Genomic DNA, 26,079 nt, shown 5'->3' on the forward strand with positions numbered 1-26,079 from the left:
AGGACTGATGATGAAGTTGAAACTCCAATACTTTGGCCACCTGATACAAAGAACTGGCTCATTGGAAAAGCCCCTGATGCTGGGAAAGACTGAAGGCGAGAGGAGAAGGGGATGACAGAGGATGAGATGGTTGGATGGCATCACTGACTCAATGGACATGAGTTTGAGTGAACTCAGGGAGTTGTTGATGCACAGGGAAGCCTGGTGTGCTGCAGTCCATAGGGTCACAAAGAGTCGGACACGACTGAGCGACTGAACTGAACTGAAATGAAGTTTAATACAGTTCAAATTTGAAAGGATAGATACCTGTCATTAAGGATTTTTGGAGGCAGAAACATGGATCACCAACTATATGAGTATATTTGTTCCACTATGTACATGATCAAAACATATGTATTCTCATGCTAACTCGTGTCTGACTCTGCGACCCCGTGGATGGTAGCCCGCCAGGCTCCTCTGCCCATGGGATTCTCCAGGCAAGAATATTGAAGTGGGTTGCCATTTCTTCTCCAGAGGATCTTTCTGAACCAAGGGTCAAACCTGTGTCTCCCGTGTCTCCTTAATTGCAGGCGGATTCTTTACCACTCACCAGGAAAGGCCAATCAAAATATAAATCTTTACCAACTGCCAAGAGCCCAAATACCTGGATCTAAAGGATGGTAGAATGATTGGGCTATAAATATCAAAAAGGAAGAAAGTAAATGCACATTTAAAATAAATCCAACTTTGAATGTGTAAGAGTTGAGGCTGGGGATTTCCCAGGGGTTAAGACTTTGCCTTCAATGCAGGAAGTGCAGGCTCAATCCCTGGTTGGGGAGCTAAGATACCGTATGACTCGAAGCCATAAAGCCAAAACATAAAACAGAAACAATACTGTAACAAACTCAATAAAGACTTTAAAAATGGTCCACATCAAAAAAAAAAAAAAATCTTTTGAGGAGAAGCTAATGATACAGTTTAAGGACTTTTAATTTTCATTCTTAATTATAACTAGATCTTAGACAATTGTTTCTTAGGAACTTCCCAAGATGCTGGGGTTAACAAGGCAGATGATATAAAAGTCATATTCAAGGACCTGTTCCACCTGAGGTAAAAATAATAAATGTAAATATATATATGTTTTTATATGACCTTATGATGTGGTGATCAGCAGTCATCCACTATGATATTTACAAAGTCATGATGTGTTTACGGTAGTGAAACAGAGCAAGATTTGAAATTTTATATTTACATTGAGTCCAAATACTTACAAGAAATGTAGAAAACAAGACAAATTGGGTCTGGTGGGAGCAGATTTGGCGTCATGGTTACAAGAAGAGTTTATTTTTCTGGTTTTGTGTCCTTTTCCATTTTTCTAATGAAGATGTGTTCCATTTTATTTTGTGATTCTTGACAGTTCTTGAAAAGGCAAATTTATTTCTAAATTTGCCTTTTCTGAACTCAGTCATTCTTAATTAATCCTTTGTTATTTTTGCAAAGATTAAAGAAGCCTTTTAGGTATTGATGTTGATTAGGCATTGATTTTAGGTACTCATACAAATAGATATTCCAAAGGACCATTGTAGTGATGACCTAGATTCATGTGTGGACCAGAAGGCTAACCAGGCAGGGTCCATGTAGAAGCAGTACATGGTACAGTGAATATTTGTTGGACATTTCTCATGATTAGGGTTATCTTGTAATGTGTAAACAAAAGGGACTCCTTTTATTCCTCCAGGAAATACCAGATGGCTTAAAGTCTAGTGAACAACAGTTTAAAGAGGAAAGAGGCAGAAACCAGAGGATAGTTACAGAAGAGAGACTGGGCATGCCTTTCAATCGAAGCTGGGCATCAGAAAAGGCTTCCTTTTTTTTTTTTTTGAATTAGAGAAGTTTAACTGGGAGCTCTGCCAGAACTAGGACTGGAATCCAGGGCCCTGGCAGAAACATGGCTGCGGTATTCAGGAAGAACACTTTGCCCTAGTGCTGGGTGGGCAAAGCCAAGTGGAACTTTGCCGGAGTTGGACAGATATCAGATGGCTAGATGAACACCAACCTGACTTGTGAGGCTGGACAGAGCTCTCCACGCATGGGATCTGAGTCACCTGAACCAAGCAAGGCTCTGTTTTATTACCTCTACCCACCTATTCGTGGACAGACTGTACCCTTGTCAGTTACCATCTGGAGGAAGGTGGTTTCCACCACTCCACTCACAATGACTGGCCGGCATGTGTGTCGTTAGCATGATCATGACCTCTCCGGAGGCAAGTACAGGGAGGATGATAGACTTTGGGCCAAGGGCAAAGAGAAGAATTTCAGGCTCTTCAGAAAGTAAACACAGGGGCACAGAGATCCACAGGCAGCCACAGAAGCAGCACTGATTAACTTGGCATTCCTTAGTGCTGCTGCTGTCATTCTTTAGAAACATTCGTGTTTCTACATATAAATTTGTCTCTGCAGAATTATCACTATCTCTTCTGTAACCCTTTCTCTTACGTGACCGATTGCCAGTGACACTGAAGGGTCAGTGTGGCTGTCGACTGTACTTTAAAACACACCCAGAATCCAGCCTCATGCCTCCTCTGCTCCCTCCCATCCAGATAGTTCAAGCCATCATCTTTGCTAACCTAGATTATAGTAAAGCTCTCCAAATGGGTTGCCGTGCTTCTCCTCATGCCCCTCTGTAATCCATCCTCCATGTGTTAGCCCGAGTGATTTATATCAAGCCCGAGTCAAATGTGGACACTATCCTGACTGACATCAAGCCATGCTCTTTGCTGGGCACCCTGAACCTGTACCAACCACTTCTATCCAACTCTAACTTCATCACTGGCCCTCGCTCCCACACAGATCAAGTTCAGGCTACACCAACTTCTCGGTTTCTTGTCCTCCTCTCAGTCTTGGTCCCTTTGCTTGGAAAACTCTTACTTACTCTTTTTCTGGGGTGGGAGGTGTGGAGGGGAGCTTCCCAGGTGGCGCTAGTGGCAAAGAATCCACCTGCCAATGCAGGAGATGTGGGTTCAATCCCTGGGTAAGGAAGATCCCCTGAAGGAGGGCATGGCAACCTACTCCAGTATTCTTGTCTGGAGAATCCTCATGGACAGAGAAACCTGGTGGGCTACAGTTCATAAGATCGCAAAGAGTCAGACGCGACTGAAGTGACTTGGCACTTTTTTAAAAGTTTTTTTCTTTTTAATCACAGTTCAGTTCAGTCGCTCAGTCGTGTCCGACTCTTTGCGACCCCATGGACTGCAGCACACCAGGCCTCCCCGTCTATCACCAACTCCCGGAGTTTACTCAAACTCATGTCCATTGAGTCAGTGATGCCATCCAACCATCTCATCCTCTGTCGTCCCCTTCTCTTCTCGCCTTCAATCTTTCCCAGCATCAGGGTTTTTCAAATAAGTCAGTTCTTCACATCAGGTGACCAAAGGATTGGAGTTTCATCTTCAGCATCAGCCCTTCCAATGAATATTCAGGATTAATTTCCTTTAGGATGAACTGGTTGGATCTCCTTGCAGTCCAAGGGACTCTCAAGAGTCTTCTCCAACACCACAGTTCAAAAGCATCAGTTCTTCGGCACTCAGCTTTCTTTATAATCCAACTCTCACATCCACACATGACTACTGGAAAAACCATAGCTTTGACTAGACGGACTTTTGCTGGCAAAGTAATGTCTCTGCTTTTTAATATGCTGTCTAGGTTGGTCATAACTTTCCTTCCAAGGAGTAAGCCTCTTTTAATTTCATGGCTGCAATCACCATCTGCAGTGATTTTGGAGCCCCAAAAAATGAAGTCTGCCACTGTTTCCACTGTTTCCCCATCTATTTGCCATGATCTTAGTTTTCTGAATGTTGAGTTTTAAAACAACTTTTTCACTCTCCTCTTTCACTTTCATCAAGAGGCTCTTTAGTTCTTCACTTTCTTCCCTAAGAGTGGTGTCATCTGCATATCTGAGGTTATCGATATATCTCCTGGCAACCTTGATTCCAGCTTGTGCTTCATCCAGCCCAGTGTTTCTCATGATGTACTCTGCATATAAGTTAAATAAGCAAGGTGACAATAAACAGCCTTGACGTACTCCTTTTCCTATTTGGAACCAGTCTGTTGTTCCATGTCCAGTTCTAACTGTTGCTTCCTGACCTGCATACGGGTTTCTCAAGAGGCAGGTCATATTCCCATCTCTTTAAGAATGTTCCATAGTTTGTTGTGATCCACACAGTCAAAGGCTTTGGCATAGTCAATAAAGCAAGCAGAAGTAGATGTTTTTCTGGAACTCTCTTGCTTTTTCAATGATCCAGCAGATGTTGGCAATTTGATCTCTGGTTCCTCTGCCTTTTCTAAATCCAGCTTGAACATCTGGAAGTTCACGGTTCACGTACTGTTGAAGCCTGGCTTGGAGAATTTTGAGCGTTACTTTACCAGCGTGTGAGATGAGTGCAGTTGTGTGGTAGTTTGAGCATTCTTTGGCATTGCCTTCCTTAGGGATTGGAATGAAAACTGACCTTTTCCAGTCCTGTGGCCACTGCTGAGTTTTCCAAATTTGCTACCATATCGAGCGCGGCACTTTCACAGCATCATCTTTTAGGATTTGAAATAGCTCAGCTGGAATTCCATCACCTCCACTAGCTTTGTTTGTAGTGATGCTTCCTAAGGGCCACCCGACTTCGCATTCCAGGATGTCTGGTTCTAGATGAGTGATCATACCATCGTGATTATCTGGGTCGTGAAGATCTTTTTTGTGTAGTTTTCTTCTGTGTATTCTTGCCACCTGTTCATAATATCTTCTGCTTCTGTTAGATCCATACCATTTCTGTCCTTTATTGTGCCCATCTTTGCATGAAATGTTCCCTTGGTGTCTCTAATTTTCTTGAAGAAACCTCTAGTCTTTCCCATTCTATTGTTTCCCTCTATTTCTTTGCAATGATCAAGGGGAAGGCTTTCTTATCTTTCCTTGTTATTCTTTGCAACTATGCATTCAAATGGGTATCTTTCCTTTTCTCCTTTGCTTTTAGCTTTTCTTCTTTTCACAGCTATTTGTAAGGCCTCCTCAGACAGCCATTTTGCTTTTTTGCATTTCTTTTTCTTGGGGATGGTCTTGATCCCTGTCTCCTGTACAAAGTCATGAACCTTTGTCCATAGTTCTTCAGACGCTCTATCAGATCTAATCCCTTGAATCTATTTGTCACTTCCACTGTATAATTGTAAAGGATTTGATTAAGGTCATACCTGAATGGTCTAGTAGTTTTCCCTACTTTCTTCAATTTAAGTCTGAATTTTGCAATAAGGAGTTCATGATCTGAGCCACAGTCAGTTTTTATCACAGATATTTTTTAAAACAGTGAATTTTCAAATACAATGGCCATACACAAATACTGAGTAAAATCATAATATTTTGCCAGGCAAATGGACCACCATGCCTTGTAACTGTGTCTGAGCCTGCAAGAGTACACAATGGGGTCAGGGTTGTGGGGGGGCAGTGCTCACCTTCGGAAGGACACAGCTGATTGGCCCCCAAGAGTCCTCTGTGGTGACGCTTCCTGGGTAAATTTACCAAAATCCAGCTTCTGGATGTAGGTTTTCCTTCTGCTCTGATGTGGGTTTTCTTCTTGCCATCAGGACTCAGCATAAATACGCCCCCTTCTAAGCCATCTTCTCAATCCCCCAGTTGCTGATAACTCCTCTTGGAGTCTCCCTGTCCTGTCTCCCTGGGTCATTTTATTTATAGCACTTAACCCGAACTGGCTGTATCTATTTTAGTTGTGGTGGTGGTTTTCTAGAGTTACCTTAACCAGGTACCACATCCTGAGTGGTACAAGCAGCAGAAATCAATTAAAAAAAAAAGACATTAATTTTTCCTATAGTTCTGGAGGCTGGAAGTCCAAAATCAAGGTGGTGGCAGGTTAGGTTTCTTCCAAGGCCACTCTCCTTGGCCCGCAGATGGCCATTCTCTTGTTGCCGGTCACAAGGTCATCCCTCTGTGCAGGCACCCCTGCCGTCTCGCTGTGTGCCCTGATTTCCTCTTAGAAGATCACCAGAGTGCAATAGGGCTCCACTCTAATGGCTTCATTTTCAATTTGATTATCTTTTTAAAGCCAAATATAGTCATATTTGGAGGCATTGGGGGTTAGGGTTTCAACATGTGAAGTTTGAAAGTGACACAGTTCAGCCCACATCAGTTACTTGTATGCTGTCTGGATAACCTATTTATTTTCTGTCTCTCCGCACTAACTTTTTATCACCACAAGAGCAGAGGTTTGTCTTTTGTTCACTCTGTAGACCTGTGTCCGCTACCACATCATTTCACAGGAGATGCTAAGGGTTTACACTAAAGCAATGAACAGTCAGTGGTTTTGCATAATTTTTTGTTATCTTTCCCCAATGTGCCCTATTTTTCTGAAAGATTTTTATCTCCTAAACTGCATTTATTAAGTTTTTATTAATAGATTTTTTTCCATGAGAGGATCATGCTATCATGTTCCAGCCAAAAATCCAAGAAATGTGACATTTGATTCTCCCGAGCAGCCTTATCAGTTTTAAATATAGAATTTCTATTAACTATTTTAAAGAGTTGAAAGTATTTCAAGGATTCCTCCCTCCTCCCTTCCCAATCACCATCTTTTCAGTTCCCTGACACGAAGGAACTCAAGCTGGAAACCTCATGGATTAACCCTTACAGATTGTGACTCTCTAAGTTTTCCTCTGATTCTACAATCAGACTAGAACTAGAACACATCTGCTGATCAAAACCTACAAGTGCCAATCCTCTACCCAGGACTATATATCCCTTGACTTATCCACGTGATAAAGTGAATTCCAGACCCACAGCCAGTTAGGTTATTTGAGCGAAAAACAAAGGCTGAAAAAGACCATCCACTTGAGTTAAAGAATCCATAATGAACCATCCTATAAAAAAATGATTGATTCCAAAAATGGTAGGTCCCTCTCCTTGATGTGAAAGCGTTGCATATCTAGCAGTCAGCAGAAAGTTTTTACAAGAATGAAAATAAACACACCCAAGCGCAGTAAATAAAGGGTGAATAGGGCGCCAATTCAAAGGCATCACAACCCAGTAAAACAAGGGGACCAGCAGGCAGCTGTGCTGAGAACCAGAGCACACCGCTGACACTGCTTTATATGGTTTATAATCAAGACTTCTAATTTCATACTGAGCCTCATAAGAATTATTGTCACTACAATTTATTTGTGAATTTGAGACTTCACACATTTGACTTCATTTGATTTAACAAAGAAACGAAAACAAAATAGCACGTACTCATGTAAAGAATGTGTGTGTTAGTCACTCAGTCATGTCTGACTCTTTGCAACCCTATGGATGATAGTCAGCCAGGCTCCTCTGTCCATGGGATTCTCCAGGCAAGAATACTGGAGTGGGTTGCCATTTCCTCCTCCAGGGGATCTTCCCCACCCAGGGATGGAACCCCATGTCTCCTGCATTGCAGGTGGGTGCTTTACCGTCTGAGCCACCTATAAAATGAAAGTGAAAGTGTTAGTCACTCAGTCGTGCCTGACTCTTTGTGACCCCATGGACTGTAGTCCACCAGGCTCTTCTGTCCATGGGATTTCTCAGGCAAGTACATTGGAGTGGGTTGCCATTTCCTTCACCATAGGATCTTCCCAACCCAGGGATCGAACCTGGGTCTCCTACATTGCAGGCAGATTCTTTACTAAGTCATGATATAACTGGAGTTTAAATTTGGGGGATGGAAAGTCACCTCCAATGCCAGCAAAACTCTCCCCAAAGTATTTTTGTAACTATTATTTAGCATATTTCAAAGGAATAATCTTATTTGGAGTAAGCTGGCCTTTTAATTTAATGACCAGACATTCAGCCCTAAAGAACCACCAGGTGTAGTGGAAAGCACCCTCAAGCTTCAGCAGACTCATCCTTCACTTCGTTCAGTGTACACCCTGGAAGGAAATTTGAGTTTGAAATTTGACAAGCGCTTTTTTAGAACACTTTAAAAAATGAGCTTTGGGCCACTTGCTTCTGTCCTAAAGGGATGGTGCATGCAAGGAAAGAGTAAAAAGGCAGAAAATCCGTTCAGGCCTGCAAGCATTTTATGGTGTCAGGAGATTCACTGAAGCTTGCCATCTCTTTGTGCTAATAAATGTTAGTCGTGTGATTTGTTATTAAATAACTGGCAAAGTTTCATTTCAATTTCTTTGACTATGTCATAATGCAGAGCTACCTGTAATCATATTTGTACAGAAAGAAGGAACACCCTTCCAGGAATAAGAGAACCCCAAGAGTGGGTTTAATGGGTAAATTATATCCTTGTCACTCAGTCATGTCCAACTATTTGCCACCCTATAGACCTCAGCCCGCCAGGATCTTCTGTCATTATATCCTTAGAAGAAACTAAACCCAAGCCCAGTATTTTATGGAGCCAATAACTTATTTCTGGGTTCCTAAAGCTACTTGCCTGTTTTTGCTGTTTGTGGAAGGGAAGCATGTCTGCATCTGCAAAGGAGAGTGAGGCTTCTGCTTTTCTAAGATTTTAGCTCAACTCTGCCTTCATGAGTTAATGCAAACTGCCACAGGGTGCTTTTTATAATTGTTCCCTGCCCTTCTCCTGAATCCTCAGAATTAAACAGACCTGAGTCAGAATCCCAGTGACCCTGACAAAGTTGTCTTACTCCTGAGTCTCTCCTTCATTTGTAAAATGGGCAAAACGACATGACCTCCCAGGGCTGCTGTAAAGATTACACAAAATAAAGTATGTGAAAACCCAAATGGTGCCTGAGCTTACCTGGGATAGCTTGCCTTCTGCTGTCCCCCCTTTTTCTTTCTAGTCTCCTCTTGTCTTTTCCTTCTCTCTCTTTAAACCTTTTTTATTTATTTATTTTTGGCCGTACCATGCAGCATTCAGGATCTTAGTTCCCTGACTAGGGATCAAACCAGTCCTCTTGCTGTGAAAGTGAAGAGTCCCAACTACTGGACCACCAGGGAAGTCCCTTAAATCATTTTTAAAATTGAAGTATAGTTAATTTACAATGTTGTCTTAGCTTAGGTATACGCAAAGTGATTCAGTTACACACACATACATAAACACACACACACACATAGTTGTTGTTGTTTAGCCACTTAGTCGTGTCCGACTCTTTGCGACCCCATAGACTATAGTCTCCCAGACTCCTCTGTCCATGAGATTTCCCAGGCAAGAATACTGGAGTGGATTGCCATTTCCTCCTCCAGAGGATCTTCCTGACCCAGGGATCGAACCCATGTCTCCACGAGGCCAGGCTTTTCATCAGTGTGGTTCCACTGGTCTCTATAACAAGAGGCAGACAGTGTGGCTGGATCCCAGGTGAACATGAACAAATAGCTGAAAACTCGGGCCCTAAGAGAAGCTGGTTTAGTCAAGTTACTATCACATATGAAAATCCTAGCACAGCAGAAAAAGAGAGTGAGACAAACATTTGAACTGTCTCCCAGTGTATCTCATTTTATTATGATAATTGTCATCATTGCTTATTACTGAGAGCTTATTATGTGCTAGGAAGAATTCTCTTTTAAATTTTTGTATTTTCTATGTATTTTTCTACTTTCATAATTTTTTTTAGATGAGAAAATTGAGTAGCTCACCCACATTTACACATGTAGTAAGTGGCAGAGCCAGGACTTAAATACAGGGCCCACATTCATAACCAATAGGTTACTTTCCCCTCTCTCTTTCACTGAAATCTGTTGATTTAAGTTCATTTTAGGTCTTCTCTTTTATCTGGTAGATAAGACAGTAAAGAATCTGCCTGCCATGCAGGAGTCCTGGGTTTGATCCCTGGGTTGGGAAGATCTCCTGGAGAAGAGAATTGGCTACTCACTCCAGTATTCCTGCCTGGAGAATCCTAAGGACAGAGGAGCCTGGTGGGCTACAGTCCATGGGGTCGCAAAGAGTCAGACGCAATGAACAACTAACACTTTTGTCTGTGACCTTACATCAAAGGTTGCCACCGTGATGAATTTATGACATCTGAATTCCCCAGAAAGATGAGAAGGTGATGTGGCATGAAGCCTCCTGACTTGCTGAAGGAGATGCCCAGTTAAACAGGTCAATTCCTTTATCACTGCTGCCCTTGAGAGATGGTTAGGTCCCGGCTCCTGTGTGAAGTCTCTGATTGGCATGCTGGAGGAGGCGCGTGCTGATTATTCCGTGTAACACGATCATGAAATGCAGCCACATGGGTGGTTGCCCAACAAAGCCTGACTCAAGAGCTGAATCAGTGATGATGACAGAGGCCACTCTCTGGCCCCAGCCCTTCCGACTAGTGATCTCCCTGTCAATGTGACACACAGGAAGCCTTCACAAGCATACACAAGGCTTTGAAGAAATCTTTCCTGGATCCGTCATTCTGCTGTCTTAGATATTAATATAATGTGCAATACATTTATTGATGGACAATGTCACTGTCTCCCTTGGTAAAGAAAAAAACAGTTTGAACAGCATGGACTTATTATGGGTCAATCAATCAAAAAACCAGTCTCAAAAACAGTGACTATCTGAAACTAACATAACAGGGTAAATCAACTATCCTTCAATTAAAAAAAATAAAAACAAACAAAAGTCCAGTGACTATTGTGGAGGTTATTAGGGTATAAAAGAAATAGAATTTCCAGTTCATGCCACAAGATTAGTATTCAAGAGAATTCTCTTGCCTACACTGATGGGAGTATAATCTTATACAGGATTTTTTTTTTCTTTTTTTTTATTGAATAGAGTTTTATTACTTTTGGTGTTAAAAAATGCCTTTTCACTGAATAATCCTATGATGGTGGACTGATTTGCATGGCAATGAAAACCAAGCATAATGACTGTGTTTTAGGAAATCAATTTGATGATGCATTTTATATTCATTTGGTGTATTTGTCATGACTTAACACAGAATCATGTAATAATTCAACAATTACATAATACCGCTAGGAACTGTTCTGCCTTTTGGTTTCTTGGAACATCTTAGAGGAAATTCATTCTTATGTTCATTGGAAAATTACAGAGAAGACGTGGGTACCTTTTAAGAGCTTCTATTTCTTCATTTTTCGAAAGAATTGGAGATGATGCCATTGCTAAGGTTCCTTCTAGATTCAACTTTAGATATTCAACAGTGCAGGCAAAACCCTGCAATGGTGTGGGCAAAAGTGGGGTCGGGTCGGGAAGGACATCCGCAGGAGGTCAGACAGGTACTACTTTTCTGGTGGCCCATGAATATAGTCTGCCCAACTCCCATGGCTGTATGTTTGCAAAAAAACTTGTTAAAAACATGTTACCATCAAAAAACAGAACTCACTTTTTCAAAGTGAATTCCAGCCTGCACACAAAAATCGTCTTTCCATTGGCATATTCTCTTAGTCATGGGAAAGCAAATGAGCGAAGCCTGAATATCATTTCTGCCTTAATGAGGCACACTCCTAGGTCTGAACAGAACATCAAAAGATAATCCCTGACTTTGCAAAATCACGGAATTGGGAAGAGAATGTAGAGGTTCATCTCTTCCGTGTGCTTACTGACAAGGTTATTGGGTGCTGTTCCTATAATATGTTAAGCACTGGGGCTACAGAGATGAAAAAAACCCAGCTCAGAGCCTGAAGGAGGTTGCGGATAGTTGGAAGGAAAGGTGGCTACAGCTCAAAAGGAATAACAAAGCTGCTTATCTATAGCAAAACTGAGTGTCACCTCCTTCACTCGTGATGTGGTGGCCCAGGGACTGTATTAGGTATGTAAATTATTTGTAAATAAGGAAATAATTTTTGAGGGGGGGCAGCTCCAAAATCACAGCAGATGGTGATTGCAGCCATGAAATTAAAAGATGCTTACTCCTTGGAAGAAAAGTTATGATCGACCTAGACAGCTTATTAAAAAGCAAAGACATTACTTTGCCAACAAAGATCCATATAGTCAAGACTATGGGTTTTCCAGTAGTCATGTACAGGTGTGAGAGTTGGACTACAAAGAAAGCTGAGCGCCGAAGAATTGATGCTTTTGAACTGTGGTGTTGGAGAAGACTCTTGAGAGTCCCTTGGACTGCAAGGAGATCCAACCAGTCCATCCTAAAGATCAGTCCTGGCTGTTCATTGGAAGGACTGATGTTGAAGCTGAAACTCCAATACTTTGGCCACTGAATTCGAAGAGCTGACTCATTTGAAAAGACCCTGATGCTGGGAAAGATTGAAGGCAGGAGGAGAAGGGGATGACAGAGGATGAGATGATTGGATGGCATCACTGACTCAACGGACATGAGTTTGAGTAAACTCCGGGAGTTGGTGATGGACAGGGAGGCCTGGCGTGCTGCAGTCCATGGGGTCACAAAGAGTCAGACATGACTGAGCAACTGAACTGAAATGAACTGAAGGAAATAATTTCTGGCTGTTACCTGATTGATAGGTGTACTACAATGACCCTTAAGGGACTCCCTGGGGTTCTAGTGGTTAAGACTCTGCGCTTCCAGTGCAGGGGTTGCTGGTTTGATCCCTGGTTGGGGAACTAAGATCCCACATGCCGGGCAGTGCAGCAAAATAAAAGACCCTTGGAACTCCAGGGTGGTGTGACCCATGCCCAGTCAGGGAAGATGCATCCTCCAGCTGTGGGGGACCCCTCCAGCTGTGCATCAGGCAAGATTCTGGGGCTTGCTCCACCCTGGCCCTAGACCTTACTGTGCTTGCTGCCCTGTTTCTGCTTGCTCAGTGTCAAGCCTTCAGAAATATTTACTTCTTACACACAGTTAAAGGTTCGACCAGATAGAAATCATCTCAATGCAAAATGAAAAACCACAAGGAACAGGATTTTTTTTCAACCAAAGGACAGCAAGGAGATCGCACCAGTCAATCCTAAAGGAGTCGACCCTGGATGTTTATTGAAAGGACTGATGTTGAAAGGCTTCCCCAGTGACTTAGTGATGAAGAATCTACTTGCAATGCAGGAGCTGCAGGAGACTCGGGTTCGATCCCTGGATTGGGAATATCCCCTGAAGGAGGGCATGGCAACCCCCACTCCAGTATTCTAGCCTGAAGAATCCTATGGACAGAAGAGCCTAGAGGGCTACAGTCTATAGCGTCTCAAAGAGTTGGACATGACTGAAGCGAGAATGCATGCACTGAGAATGCATGCACTGACGCTGAAGCTGAAGCTTCAATCCTTGGGCCACCTGTTGCGAAGAGCCAACTCATTGGTAAAGACCCTGATGCTGGGAAAGACTGAGGGCAGGAGGAGAAGGGGACGACAGAGGATGAAATGGTTGGATGGTATCACTGACTCCATGGACATGAGTCTGAGCAAACTCCAGGAGACAGTGAAGGACAGAGAAGCCTGGCGTGCTGCAGTTCATGGGGTTGCAAAGAGTTGGACACGACTGAGCGACTGAACAATAAATGAGCATACACAGTCTGAGACAGACCCAAAATTTCTAAATGTGAGGGGTTTCCTATCTGGTTGGAGTGTGTGTGTGTGTATGTGTGTGTGTGTGTACATATGTGTGTGTGCTCTTCCTGATTACCCCACCTGCTCAACCAGCCTTCACCCAGTTCAATTCCAGACACCTCAAAGCTAAATTTGCCTCATTTCCTGTGTGCTTTCTGAGTGCCTGGTGCCAGTTCCCATGGTGGCATTTATCAACTCATCACATGGTATTTTAAATTTTACCTTCCCCATCTCTATCTCTCACTGGACTCTGAGCAAAGAGGGAAATGTCTTGAGATAAAGAGACTCGGGCTGTATCAGAGGAGAGGTCAACATCTGGGTGGCTGAATGAGCACAGTGGGGTGGGGGAGGGGAGAGCAGGGCAATGATGATTATTCCTTTAATCTTTATGACTGTGGCCACCTTTGCAAATCACAGTACCTGCAGGTTATCACTCATTATTAAGGCAAGATTGACAAAAAGGAAGGAAGCTGATCTTACTTTTGAATGAATTTTTATTGGAGTAAGGCTTCTCTGGTGGCTCAGACGGTTAAGAATCCACATGCAATGTGAGAGACCCTGGTTTGATCCCTGGGTTGGGAAGATCTCATTGGAGTATAGCTGTTTCACAACGTTGTGTTTGTTTCTGCTGTACAGCAAAGTGAATCAGCTACACATAGATCTCCTCTTTTTTGAATTTCCTTCTGATTTAGGTCACTGAGTCGAGTTCCCTGTGCTACGCAGTAGGTTCTCATCAGTTAGCCATTTTATACATAGTAGTGTCTATATTAATATGTCAATCTCAACCTCCCAATCCATCCCACTCCTCTTTTTCCCCCTTTATGTCCATGCATTTGTTCTCTACGCCTCTGTCTATATTTCTGCTTTGCAAATAGGTTCATCTGTACCATTTTCTAGATTCCACATATGTGTGTTAATATACAATATTTGTTTTTCTCTTTCGGACTTACTTCACTCATATGACAGTCTCTAGGTCCATCCATGTCTCTGCAAATGGCACAGCTTCATTTCTTTTTATTGTCCCATTGTATATAGGTGCCACATCTTCTTTATCCATTCCTCTGTTGATGGACACCTAGGTTGCTTTGATGTCGTGGCTGTTGTGAATAGTGTTGCTATGGTCATTGGGGTGCATGTATCTTTTGGAATTAGGGTTTTCTCAGGGTATGTGCCCAAGAATGGTATTGCTGGATCACATAGGAAAGAAGCTGAACTTGAAGGAATTTGACATACACCATGTTTCTCAATTGTGGCTGCACAAGTGAATTACTTGGGTGAGCTTTGAAAGATAGTGGTGTCTTGTCCGGTTCAGGACAGTCTGACTTACTTGTGCTGGGGTAGGGGTGGGGCATCGATCTTTTTAAATGGCTCCTAGTGACTTTTATAGGAACAGGGTTGAGAATGTCTGGTTAGGGTAGTGTAAGGTTAAAGGGCTAGACATAATTGCAACTCGTGTGTAAGGGTCTCCTCAGGAGCGAAATCAGGCCAGCCACATGTCTGCCTGTTTCCTTGCCTTAGACAATTTCATTCTTTTTTTTCACATCCCAAAAAATGCATTCACAGCACAATTCTTAAATCTACAAACACACATAGTACATTCATTCTGTTCTGGAAAGAGTAAAGACTAAAGGTGGGGGGACTTTCCTCTTGGTCCAATGGCTAAGACTCTGTGCTCCCAATGCAGAGGACCTGGGTTTGATCCTTGGTCAGGGAACTAGGTCCTTCGTGCTGCAACTAAGACCTGGCATAGCCAATTATATATACATTAGACTAAAAGGGGAAAGTCCATTACTAAACCAGTAACTATCAAATTATCTCCTGTTTCAGAGAAAAAGTCCTTGATCTTTTATTATGGTAGGAAATTAACATTTATTGAGGATACTTCTATGATAGTTTTCACATTGGCGCTAGGGGGCCTCATATAGGTTTTCTCACAAGAAAGAAACGTAGTATACGTTTACAAAGTAAAACCTCACACTGACTCTTAGACTGGAAACAAAGAAGACCGAGTCAGCCTTGGGTAACATTGGATGGAAGTGGCAAAGGGGCTGGCGGTTGCCAACGGCCGGAGGGAAGGGGAATGGGAGATTATTCATTGATTTTGAGTTTCAGTCTCACAAGATGAAAGAGTTTTGTGGATGGATGGTAGTGAGGGTAATACAACAAAGTGAATGTTAATACCACTGAATTGTGTGCCCCAAAAAGTTAAGATGGTAAATTTTATATTATGTATATTTGACTATAATTTTAAAAATAAAAAATAAATTCATCCACATAAAGTGTGAAATTCAGTGGTTTATAGTGTATCTACTTTAGAGTTATGCAGCCATTGCCATAATCTAATTTTAGAATATTTCCATCACACCCGGCTCCACCCCACCCCACCTCCGAAAAAAAAAAACCAAAAACCCTTATACATGTGAGCAGTCACTTGGGAGATATTTTTTAACAGATCATGGGTATCATGTGTTATTCTTCCGGAACTTGACTTCATAGACTCTTAGAAGCGGCTTAGAGACTTTTAGTCCAATCTCTGCAGATGAAGAAATTGAGGCTCAGAGAAGCAAAGCATCTTGGTAAGGGTCACACAGCAAATTCATTGGTAGAGGTAAGGCTTCTGATTTCCCACGGAGTTGCTTTTCCCAATACAAAAATGCTGTGTCATTCGCTTCCTTCAGATTGATGCTGACAGTGGACTGAAGGTATCAAAAAGATGCTATCCTTTTCCACTGTGGACACAGGGGCTCTTTCTCCAGCCTCTCATCTCACCCACCTGAATTGGGAAGTACAGAGTAAAGACAGGAGAGTACAAAAATCTGCAGTGGTGTCCAGTCATGCTTCCTTATGCCTTAACACTATTAGGGAAGAGCTATAATGAATTTTATGGAGAATAATGTCGCAGCCTCTCTTAGAAGAATGATTAGAAATATAGCCAGGTTCAGGGACTTCACTTTTGAAAGATGTTGCGCTTTGCTGTGGCAGCAAACAGAGCACCATGTGTCAGAGATGCTAAGGTTTTCAGCTGGCGGTGGAGGTCATTATCTCTCTTGTCATTGTATGATTATTGGGAAAGAGCAGAGGAAGTGGGTTGAGGCTTCTATACATCCTGCTGTCTTCTCCTTCTTGTCTTTCTACTTTCAGACTCAGCAGAGCCTTGGCCAGGGCAGCAGCTGGATGAAAGTTGGGATTTGAAGTGAGGTGGAGGACAAACTTGGTGCGCTTCCTGAAGCATCTTCGGCAGTTCTTATTTCCTGGAGGGCTAGTGGAGAGGGCGCTGAGGTTGCTACACATGGGGAGTGAGGCCAGGGAGACTCACACAGCTACAGACTTAGATATATTTAGATCAAGTCCTGAAACCTACTCCAGGCAAGGTTTGGGTCTCTTTTGTCTTCTGTCCTTTGGTCTTTCTGGGAATTTGACCTACCTTCCTCCTCCTTGGTTACCACCCTAACTCACTCCAGGATGATATACACCCTCGGGAGTGTTTGGAATTTCTCCAGCCAGGGTATTTGAGAGGTAGGTACTCTAAACTTCCTGAGAGTTTCCATCATGATAGACACACCTGACGGGAGAGATTGCTGGGGGAATGACACAGGCTTCTAGCCAATGGAGGACACTGCCTGGATTATTCATCTTTTAAACTTCCGGTCCCTCACCAAGGGCCTGGAGTGTTTGCTGAATGAATAAGTAGTAACATTTCACATCAAATTATGCGTATTATTTACAAAGTAATTTATTTCCCATGCATGGACGCCTCCTTACAACTGCCCCTACTTGACCCCTGGAAGGTAGGCAAGACTGTTTGACAGATGAGGTCACAGAGCTGGAGATTGGAGAGGTGACATTCAGACTTTAAGTCTGTTGGCATTTTTATACAGGTATCTTATTGAGATGGCCTTTCCTAAAACACTCGGAGTACTAAGAGAGATATGAGTCAGATAGACATTTGCGGTCTCTGCATTTTGTTCCTAAATCTGGGGTAGACATATTCTTCATCTAAGGCTCTCACCGATGGTATTATTTTCTGTTGTTTGCTAATCATGGCACCCCACTCCAGTACTCTTGCCTGGAAAATCCCCTGGACAGAGGAGCCTGCTAGGCTACAGTCCATGGGGTCGCTAAGAGCTGGACACAACTGAGCGACTTCACTTTCACTTTTCCCTTTCATGCACTGGAGAAGGAAATGGCAACCCACTCCAGTATTCTTGCCTGGAGAATCCCAGGGACGGCGGAGCCTGGTGGGCTGCCGTCTATGGGGTCGCACATAGTCGGATCCGACTGAAGCGACTTAGCAGCAGCAGCAGGTGTATAAGTTTTCAATCACTTTTTGAGCTAAATGGGATTTCAGGGCTAGCCTGGTAAATCCATGTCGCCTCATGTGGTTTGGCTTAGCTGTTTCCTGATAGAGATTTTGCATCATATACTATTGTATCTAACACAGTTTTTGGTTCATACACTATTGTCTTGAATGTAGTTTTGGGTAATTTCAATTAACTGGATTGTAGTTTTATGGCCCTGGGTTGTCAAGAAACACATGTTCAAACATTCTCCCTGCTTAATGATATCCTTACTCTTGCTGAACTTCTATGACCTTATTGGAAATCAATGATTGCTTCTGATCCTCCAAATGTATTGTTGAGGAGAGACCTAGATGAAATCACTACACGAAATGCTTTAAGATTGCAGGATGTGGAGAGCGCACTGTCATTAAAATGAATGATTCTGCTTGGAGGTAAACCATGTTTTAAGTCTGCGAGTATATTGTGCATGAGGGAATTTCTCTGTGCAGAATCATTTCCCCGCCCCCCAATAATTTGTAGGATCACAGCCCTCCTGGTAGCAGGTATCTCCCTAAAGTCCTGGGCAGTCGCCGGGCTAGATCGAGCTTTCCTCTCCTAGCAACTGTTGCTAAGAGGGGCGTGGCTTCGGAGTCTGGCTAGAACGCGTTTGGTGTCCCGCTCCCCACACCCACCCCCACCGCGTAGACTACATTTCCCGTGATGCTCCAGGGTGGTCTCCGTAGTGACGCACTCGCTGTTCGCGAAAAGAGGGGTGGGGGGAGAAGGAGGGCGGGGGCGGTGGTTGCGAGGAAGGCGGGGAGCAGGGGGGGCCGTGCTCTCCGCGGGTCCCCGGCTCGCGCTCCGGCAGCTGCCGCCGCCGCCGCCATGTTGGCTTGAGGGGTGATGACAGGAGGCGGCTGCGGCGTCGGGGACTGAAAAGTGGAGGAGGCGGAGGCAGAGAGACGGAGCTCTGAGAGGAAACGGTTCCCGGGCTGAGGAGAGGAAGGACCCGGCCTCTTCCGGGGTCCAGCCGAAGTCGGCGTCGCGGGGAGCTCGCTAGGCCGGGGAGGGAGCGGAAGGCGGAGACGGTGGGGGGGAGGCGCAGGCGGAGGAGGCGGGAGAGGAGCGCTGGGAAGCCAGAGACGATGCGCCCCGAGCCCCGCGGCTGCCCGGAGGCGCCCGCGGCCTGAGCCCCGACGGGCCGTGGGGGTCTCACTCCTGGCGGGCCGAGCGCCCCGGGCTCCCCCTCTAACCCCCGCTCGCCGCCCCGGGCTCTTCGGCCCGGGCTAGCGCTTCGGCTGCCAACGAGTTAAATGCCCTTGAGCGCGGGTTTCCGCGGCCCCGGCCGCGCGAGTTGAGAGCCGTTTGCCTGCGCCGGCCGCCGAGGACGCGTCAATGTGTAGCCACATAAGTTCTCTGTGTGCCGCGGCGCCCGGGCATCCTCCTCCCGCTTCATGAGGACTCGACTCGGGAGCGAGTGTGAATCACGGCGGGGCTGGGAAAGGAGGAAGGCGATTTAACCCCCTCCCACCCCGCTCCATGTCCGTGTGTCACTCGGCTCGGTCCACCTGGCGCGGCCGGTCCTGGGGCTGCTGCTGCCGCTGCTGCTGACTTCGGCGACCCGGGAGTTGCTCCGCTCCGGCCACAGCTCTGCCGGCGATTGTTCCTCTGCGCCCGGCCAGGCCGGCACTTCGGCTCGGAAAGAACTTATTGTTTTATTTTAAAAAATTGTTTTTGGAGAGCACATCTCGAACCAATCAAGATCTTGAAGATTGATTTCTTTTAGCTCGAAGACTTCTCTTTTCTTTTTATTTGTTGTCTTAAAATTTTTTTTTCTTTGCGTAAACATCTGGGTGTATATCAAACGGCAAGATGTCCAGTAATGTCCCGCCGGATATGGTAAGTGAAGGATTAAGAGTTAACGACAGCCTTTGATTTAATTGTGGTTTGCAATCTCATTTAATCAGAAGGGATGCAGGCGTAGGGTGAAGGTTTGCGGGGTGGGGTTGGGGAAGCCACGGTGCCGGGAGATTGTGGAAGAAGTTGGAGGGTCTGGTGTCGCTCTCGTTGAAAGCGCTGCTTTTAATACGGATCTTCTCATTGGGTTGCGTTTTCTAAATGGTTAAAGACAATGGAGAAGTTGGGAACATGTAGCAAGGTGCCTTGAAGTGGAGCAAAATCTCTTCCGCTTTGCTAGAAGCCTCTGGACACTTGTGTCTGAAAGCTTCTGAAAACGGCAGAGCTGAGGCCGGGTGTCCCTGCTAGATACAGAGGTGGGCAGAAAATCGGGAATCTTGCCCTGTGACACTGGTCATGAATGCAGTAGGTACAAGCCGGGTATTTCCAAGAAACGGGGACGTCTTATCTCTTAGAAGCTCGGCCAGGATTTGCTGTGAGCTTTTTGAAACGTTTGGGAGAACAAGTACGGAAACAGAAATAGACGTTTTGGAATGTTCACAAATCCAGGCTGACTGTATTTTGGTACTTTTAGTGAATATTCCAGCACTTTTAGTACCAAATATTTAGTAGTATGACATCACTGGACTTTTACAGGCTAATAAAACGCATTATTGATTGAACCTTGATCCTGGAATGTTAAGAACTGGAAACCAAAGTACTCTTGTTTATTGACTCTTTTCTTTTTGTTCATAAAGAAGGTTGAGCTTATGAGACTATTGACTAACAGGAACCGTGTAAGCTTACAGCGTTGGGAAGGTGGGTTTGTGTGAGGTGAAATTACTCTTTGCTGTCCTGGGGACAAACGTAATGCAATTAACAGGAAGGGGAATAATATCCTTTATGAAAGAATTGAAGTTAACATAGTTATGCTCATATATACGAAGTTAACATTTGAGCGTTTGTGTATTTCAGTGAAAATATTGAACTTTGCTGAGGATTAAATTTTAAAATGTCAGATGTTTCCGTTAGAGTGAACCCCATTTACGGGCTGTAAAATTAAATGGCTCTAAATGGCATATTTTGACCTTGGTTTAAAGACATTTTGCATGTGTTTGATTTTCCTTTCAGTGCGCTGTTTAAATGCAAAGGAACCACAGTGTTCTGTCTCTTGGGTGGCCACAGAGCAACCCAACACTCTCCTTCCTGAGTCTTAAAACTCGAGCATTGTTCTTTTAGTTTTCCTTTCCCTCCTAGGTTACACACCAGAGCATAGTCTCCTGCCGGCTTAAGCCAGCCAGACGAGATTTCTTTCACCCTGTTGGTGAAGTTGCCTAGATAGGTCTCTGGACGGAGCAGGAAAACCCTCTTTCCCGGATGGATACTCTGGGCTCATACCCTCCAGCAAAGACTTGCTCTCTGGCTAAGACCTCCATTTTATATCATCATGCACAGTGTGCGATATGATCACCTTATGTACTATATATCTGTCACAGAAGTTGTCGTGCAATAGATCTGTGAGATTAAAACAGTGCAACAACTTTCTTTATTTAGGCCCAGTGACGAGAAGGAGCTGAATGTGCGTAGCTTTACTCACAGATTAGGGTGATTTGGAGAATACCGTTCCCAAGTCAGAGAGGAGGTTTGGAAGCTAGTGTTCAGATCAGGGTACCGGGAAGGGATGGCAAGGTTGTATTAATAGCTGTAGTTATCAAATACAACTATTTCTGTTGTAGAGTGTAGTTTAAGGCCTTGATGATTCTCTGGTGCTTTGAGATCCCTTGATTAAAGGTGATAGGCAAGGGCAAAGCAGTATTATGTAATAAACACATAATTCCTTGGTGATGCTGTTTCAGAGTGTGTCTAAGGTACAGCTCAGATTAGATGATTCTGAATAATTTTTATGTTTCATTTTCTAGCCATACAACTCGCTGGAGGCCTTGAGGGTTTTTTTCCAGCATTAAAACCTTTTAATCCATCATTTGCTATTACTCACATTGCATTTTTGTTTAAGAAGTGTCTTCCTTTGATATGTACCTAGAATTACAGCGTTTTGAAATATAACATGATAAATACCGGTTAGAAGTCGTGGACTCAATACTTCGTGTTTGTTAAAGTTTTCATTATCAATAATTGACAATCTGTACTTACATTCTGACTTAAAGTGAGGAAAATGTCACCACTCTTGAAAAGCATCGGCCTTCTCAACCCCACCTCTCCACGATCTGATACTTCCCTTGAAGCATAACTAAATTGATTGGGATGCATACTCTTGCAAGTATGAATACATACATTTGCTAGATGCAGTAAGCATTTTAAGTTTCTCATTGGTGACAGTGTGTGCTATTTAGAAACAAATGTTACGCTTTTTCACCTGTTAATGGTGCTTGTCAACTGTATAGGAAAATCCTATCTGGGAGATAGGTGGGGCAGTGAAATTATAATAAACCCTGTCATGGTTTCAATAGAGATAGTTTATTCTTGAGTTCTAATAATTGCTAAAGCAGTTGATGATTTTGGTAGTCTCCTTATAACAAGTATTGTGACTCACTTTTTAAAATCGATTTTTTTTTAGCATGACTTTTATTTTGTAAATATAACTAACACTTAAAATTTATTTTTAAACATTCAGTATATTTTTTTGTGTACCATAAGGGGGTCTCTTTTTCTTATAATGCAAATTTAGCAAGTCGGTCTTTTAGGAGAGGGTACGAATGGTACCCCTAGTGAATGGATTTGCTATATTCTTTACAAAAGATAATTTGCAGTTGATACTTTTTCAATTAACATTCTGTAAAGATGTCCTATAAATGGTATAAATGTATTTAACTTAAAATGTTGGCTTTTTCTTTGCTAAAGGTGATTGAGTTTGAATTAAGAGATTTACTGACATTTCAGTGTAATAACTAATTTGTTTGAAAAATCTGAAAATATCCTGAACCGAGTATCATTATAATACATTGTATTTAAGTGATTCATTTTCCCCCTCAGCCCAAATCGTAGCTCATGATGCGGCTGTATTCATTGTTTTATACTTGTAGCATGAATTATGTTAATGATTTAGGCTTTCTGAAAGAAAATATTTAGTCTTTATATCAGTAATAAAGCCTAAGGCTGGTTAGATAAGCTGGTAATTTTGTTTTCTGGATTTGGAAAGTTTTCAAGATGTAAATTAATATATTTATAAAATTATTATATAAAAATTGAAACTACTGTTTGGAGCTTTGGACTGAAACTATACTTTATGGTATCTATAAAATTGAAAACCCTTTGTAAGAGAGACATTGACAGTGTGAACATAATGGCAAAGCAGTGTTGGTTATTTGAAGCAGTTTTGGTTATTTGAAGCATTTTAGGTAATAAAGAATCCTGTACCTTTTTAAGCTATGAATGTGAAATTGTAACAGATGTAACTATGTTTAGTCTGGGATTAAGTAAGCTAATGATAATTTGATTTTTTTCAGTGCTTAATGAATATTTTTATTGTAATGTCATATCTTTTCCATTTGTGAAAGAAATATTGGAGCCCTCTAGTGGACAGGAAATTATTCAAATGAATTTCTTTTCAAAGTGAAGTTTTATCACTTTTCTAAGTTAAATGACAGATATAAAGTATACCGGGGGAAAATATCATGCTCGAAAAAGGTTTAGAGAATAGAAAAATTTTAACTTTGGAGAAAGAGTTTTATTAAGATCCAGTGCCTTAAATCTTTCTCTTTACTTACAGCTCTTTTAAATTTTTCTTTCTCTTGCTGGAGCTCTTGTTCCTAATATGAGTTGGGAGGTTTTATGAAGGTTAAGGGTAGATAAGTACCATTTATATATTAATATATATATGCTAATATATACACACACATGCATACGTAGGTGACTTGAACAACATATTAAATAACATATTTCTTATGGTATATTTCTCTAAATTATTTTACTTGAATGTGTCTTAAATTTGGTATCTTGAATTAGACATTTTTATGGAGAAAACAAATAACACATTATTTTCCTCCATTTTGAATGGCTTTTCCTTTCCAGCTCTGAATCCTACTCCAGCTCATGTCCCTCTGTTGTGAAACTGGTTTTTAGTCCATTCTAGTCCACAGTGACGGAGAAGGCAATGGCACCCCACTCCAGTACTCTTGCCTGGAAAATCCCATGGATGGAGGAGCCTGGTAGGCTACAGTCCATGGGATCGCTAAGAGTCGGACACGACTGAGCGACTTCACTTTCACTTTTCCCTTTCATGCACTGGAGAAGGAAATGGCAACCCACTCCAGTATTCTTGCCTGGAGAATCCTAGGGACGGCGGAGCCTGGTGGGGCTGCCGTCTATGGGGTCGCACAGAGTCGGACACGACTGAAGCGACTTAGCAGCAGCAGCAGTCCACAGTGATCTTTCCTTCCTGTGAACCATTTTCTGTCTATTTCATATTCTTACATGATGTCAAATTTACATGAATATATGTCTTGTATTTATTATATCGACCGTAATTTCTAAAACATTTAAAAACTGTTGAGTGATTTTCTTGACTCTTAAGGCATTACTCTTTCTGTTATTTATGGGAAACATAAATATTGTCCCGTACTACTACTACTACTAATAATAATGGTGTTAAGTATGAAGTCTGTGATGTCAGATACTACTTTGAATATGAAAAATGTATTTTTAGTGTAAGTTTTAAAGTTATTTTAAATTAGTGGATAAAGTACTGATGGCTCTAATAGTTTTCATAACATGAAACAGTAAATACGTTTTAGGAGACTGAACTTCTTCAATATACTCTTTAAGAATTCCTCTCTTTCTGGAGGGGGGAAATTGAAAGTGACTAGAATTCATGGTAACTGGAGACCCTGGGTAATTATTCTGTATCAGTAAATTTTTTGAATACATGATGGTTATTTTGGGGAATCATCCCAATCTATTTTGGATTACTGTCCTGTTTGCTTACATGTAATATGTGACACATAATTTAACTTACTTTTGGTGATTTAGAGCCATCATTTGAATAATATTGATTCAGTTCAATGAAGTTCATTGACAGTTTCTCTGCAATGTACTATCATTATCCTATAAATTACAGCTGTTTTAGCTCAGCATCTAATACAGCTTTTGAAGCTTTATGCCCTGTCACTACTAGTAATTGACAAAGTGAGATGAGGCAAGTCAATTGCGATTTGAGAATAAAAATATTAGAACTTCCAGTTTATTTTGTGCTCCAAAAAGAAGGAGAAATTGAACTTTTTTTTATTAATACATTGATTGGGTCTGAAAAAACCTCCAGGTTTTTCTAGATCCACGTTCTAATGAACGTTTTCCTGAGGGACAGTATGAGAATTTTGTAATGTAGAGAGAGCAGGACTATGAGTTTCTCAAGGTTTTTGCAGTTTTTCTATGATAGTCTTTTATATAGGTACTTTAAAAATTATTTATTTTTGGCTGTGCTGAGTCTTCGTTGCTGCTCAGGCTTTTCTCTAGTTGCAGTGAGCAGGGGCTTCTCTCTAGTTGTGGTGCATGGGCTTCTTGTTGGCTTCTCTTATTGCAGAGCGTGGGCTCTAGAGTTCATGGGCTTCAGTAATTGCAGCTTCCGGGCTCTAGAGCACAGGCTTAATAGTTGTGGCGCGTGGGCTTAGTTGCCGTGTGACATGTGGGTTCTTCCTGAACCAGGGATGAAACCAGCATCTGCTGCGTTGGCAAGCGGATTCTTTACCACTGAGCCACCAGGGAAGCCCTAGGTACTTTTTAAGAGAATCTATGATACTTTGAATGGAAATGGGGAGCAGAGGTTCACTGTCAAAGTACCTCAGTGAGTTGTAGAACTTAAAACTGACCAACACGTTTTTAGTGATTGCGTGATGAAAACAATGTTTAAGATAGTTAATTAAAATTAAAACATTGTAATCTTTTAATTTTGTTTTAGTATGTTTTATAATTTGCATAAAATGTATGGTTTATAAATGAATATATTATATATATATTGGCATTGTATGCTGAAGTATTTTATGGTTGGGATGTTCAGTCATACTTTTTTTTTTATTTTTATTTTTATAAATTTATTTATTTTAGTTGGGGGCTAATTACTTTACAATATTGTAATAGTTTTTGCCATACATTGACATGAATCAGCCATGGGTTTACATGTGTTCCCCTTCCTGGACCCCCCACCCACCTCCCTCCCCATCCCATCCTTCTGGATCATCCCATTGCCCCGACCCTGAGCCCTTGTCACATGCATCGAACATGGAATGGTGTTCTGTTTCACATATGATAATATACATGTTTCAATGCTATTCTCCCAGAACGTCCCACCCTCACCTTCTCCCTCAGAGTCCATAAAATTGTTCCATGCATCTGTGTCTCTTATTCTGTCTCGCATATAGGGTTATCGTTACCATCTTTCAAATTCCATATATATGCATTAGTATACTGTATTGTTGTTTTTCTTTCTGGCTTACTTCACTCTGTATAATGGGCTCCAGTTTCATCCATCTCAGTAGAAC

The 26,079-nt window shown here is 42.4% G+C and overlaps 1 protein-coding gene across 1 annotated transcript in view; it reads left to right on the top strand.

Moving 5' to 3' along the window:
* Positions 1–18,483: 18,483 nt before the first annotated feature.
* The window catches only part of UBL3 (ubiquitin like 3), a 48,783-nt gene continuing 41,187 nt past the window's right edge, over positions 18,484–26,079 (top strand). Inside the window, exon 1 of the mRNA XM_081549330.1 lies at positions 18,484–19,591. Coding sequence (XP_081405456.1) covers positions 19,565–19,591 — 27 coding nt within the window. The 5' untranslated portion in view covers positions 18,484–19,564. The remainder of the gene's footprint in view (positions 19,592–26,079) is intronic.

This window comes from Giraffa tippelskirchi, chromosome 12 (assembly GCF_054371585.1).
Source record: "Giraffa tippelskirchi isolate mGirTip1 chromosome 12, T2T-mGirTip1v1.2.pri, whole genome shotgun sequence".
Classification (NCBI taxonomy): domain Eukaryota; kingdom Metazoa; phylum Chordata; class Mammalia; order Artiodactyla; family Giraffidae; genus Giraffa; species Giraffa tippelskirchi.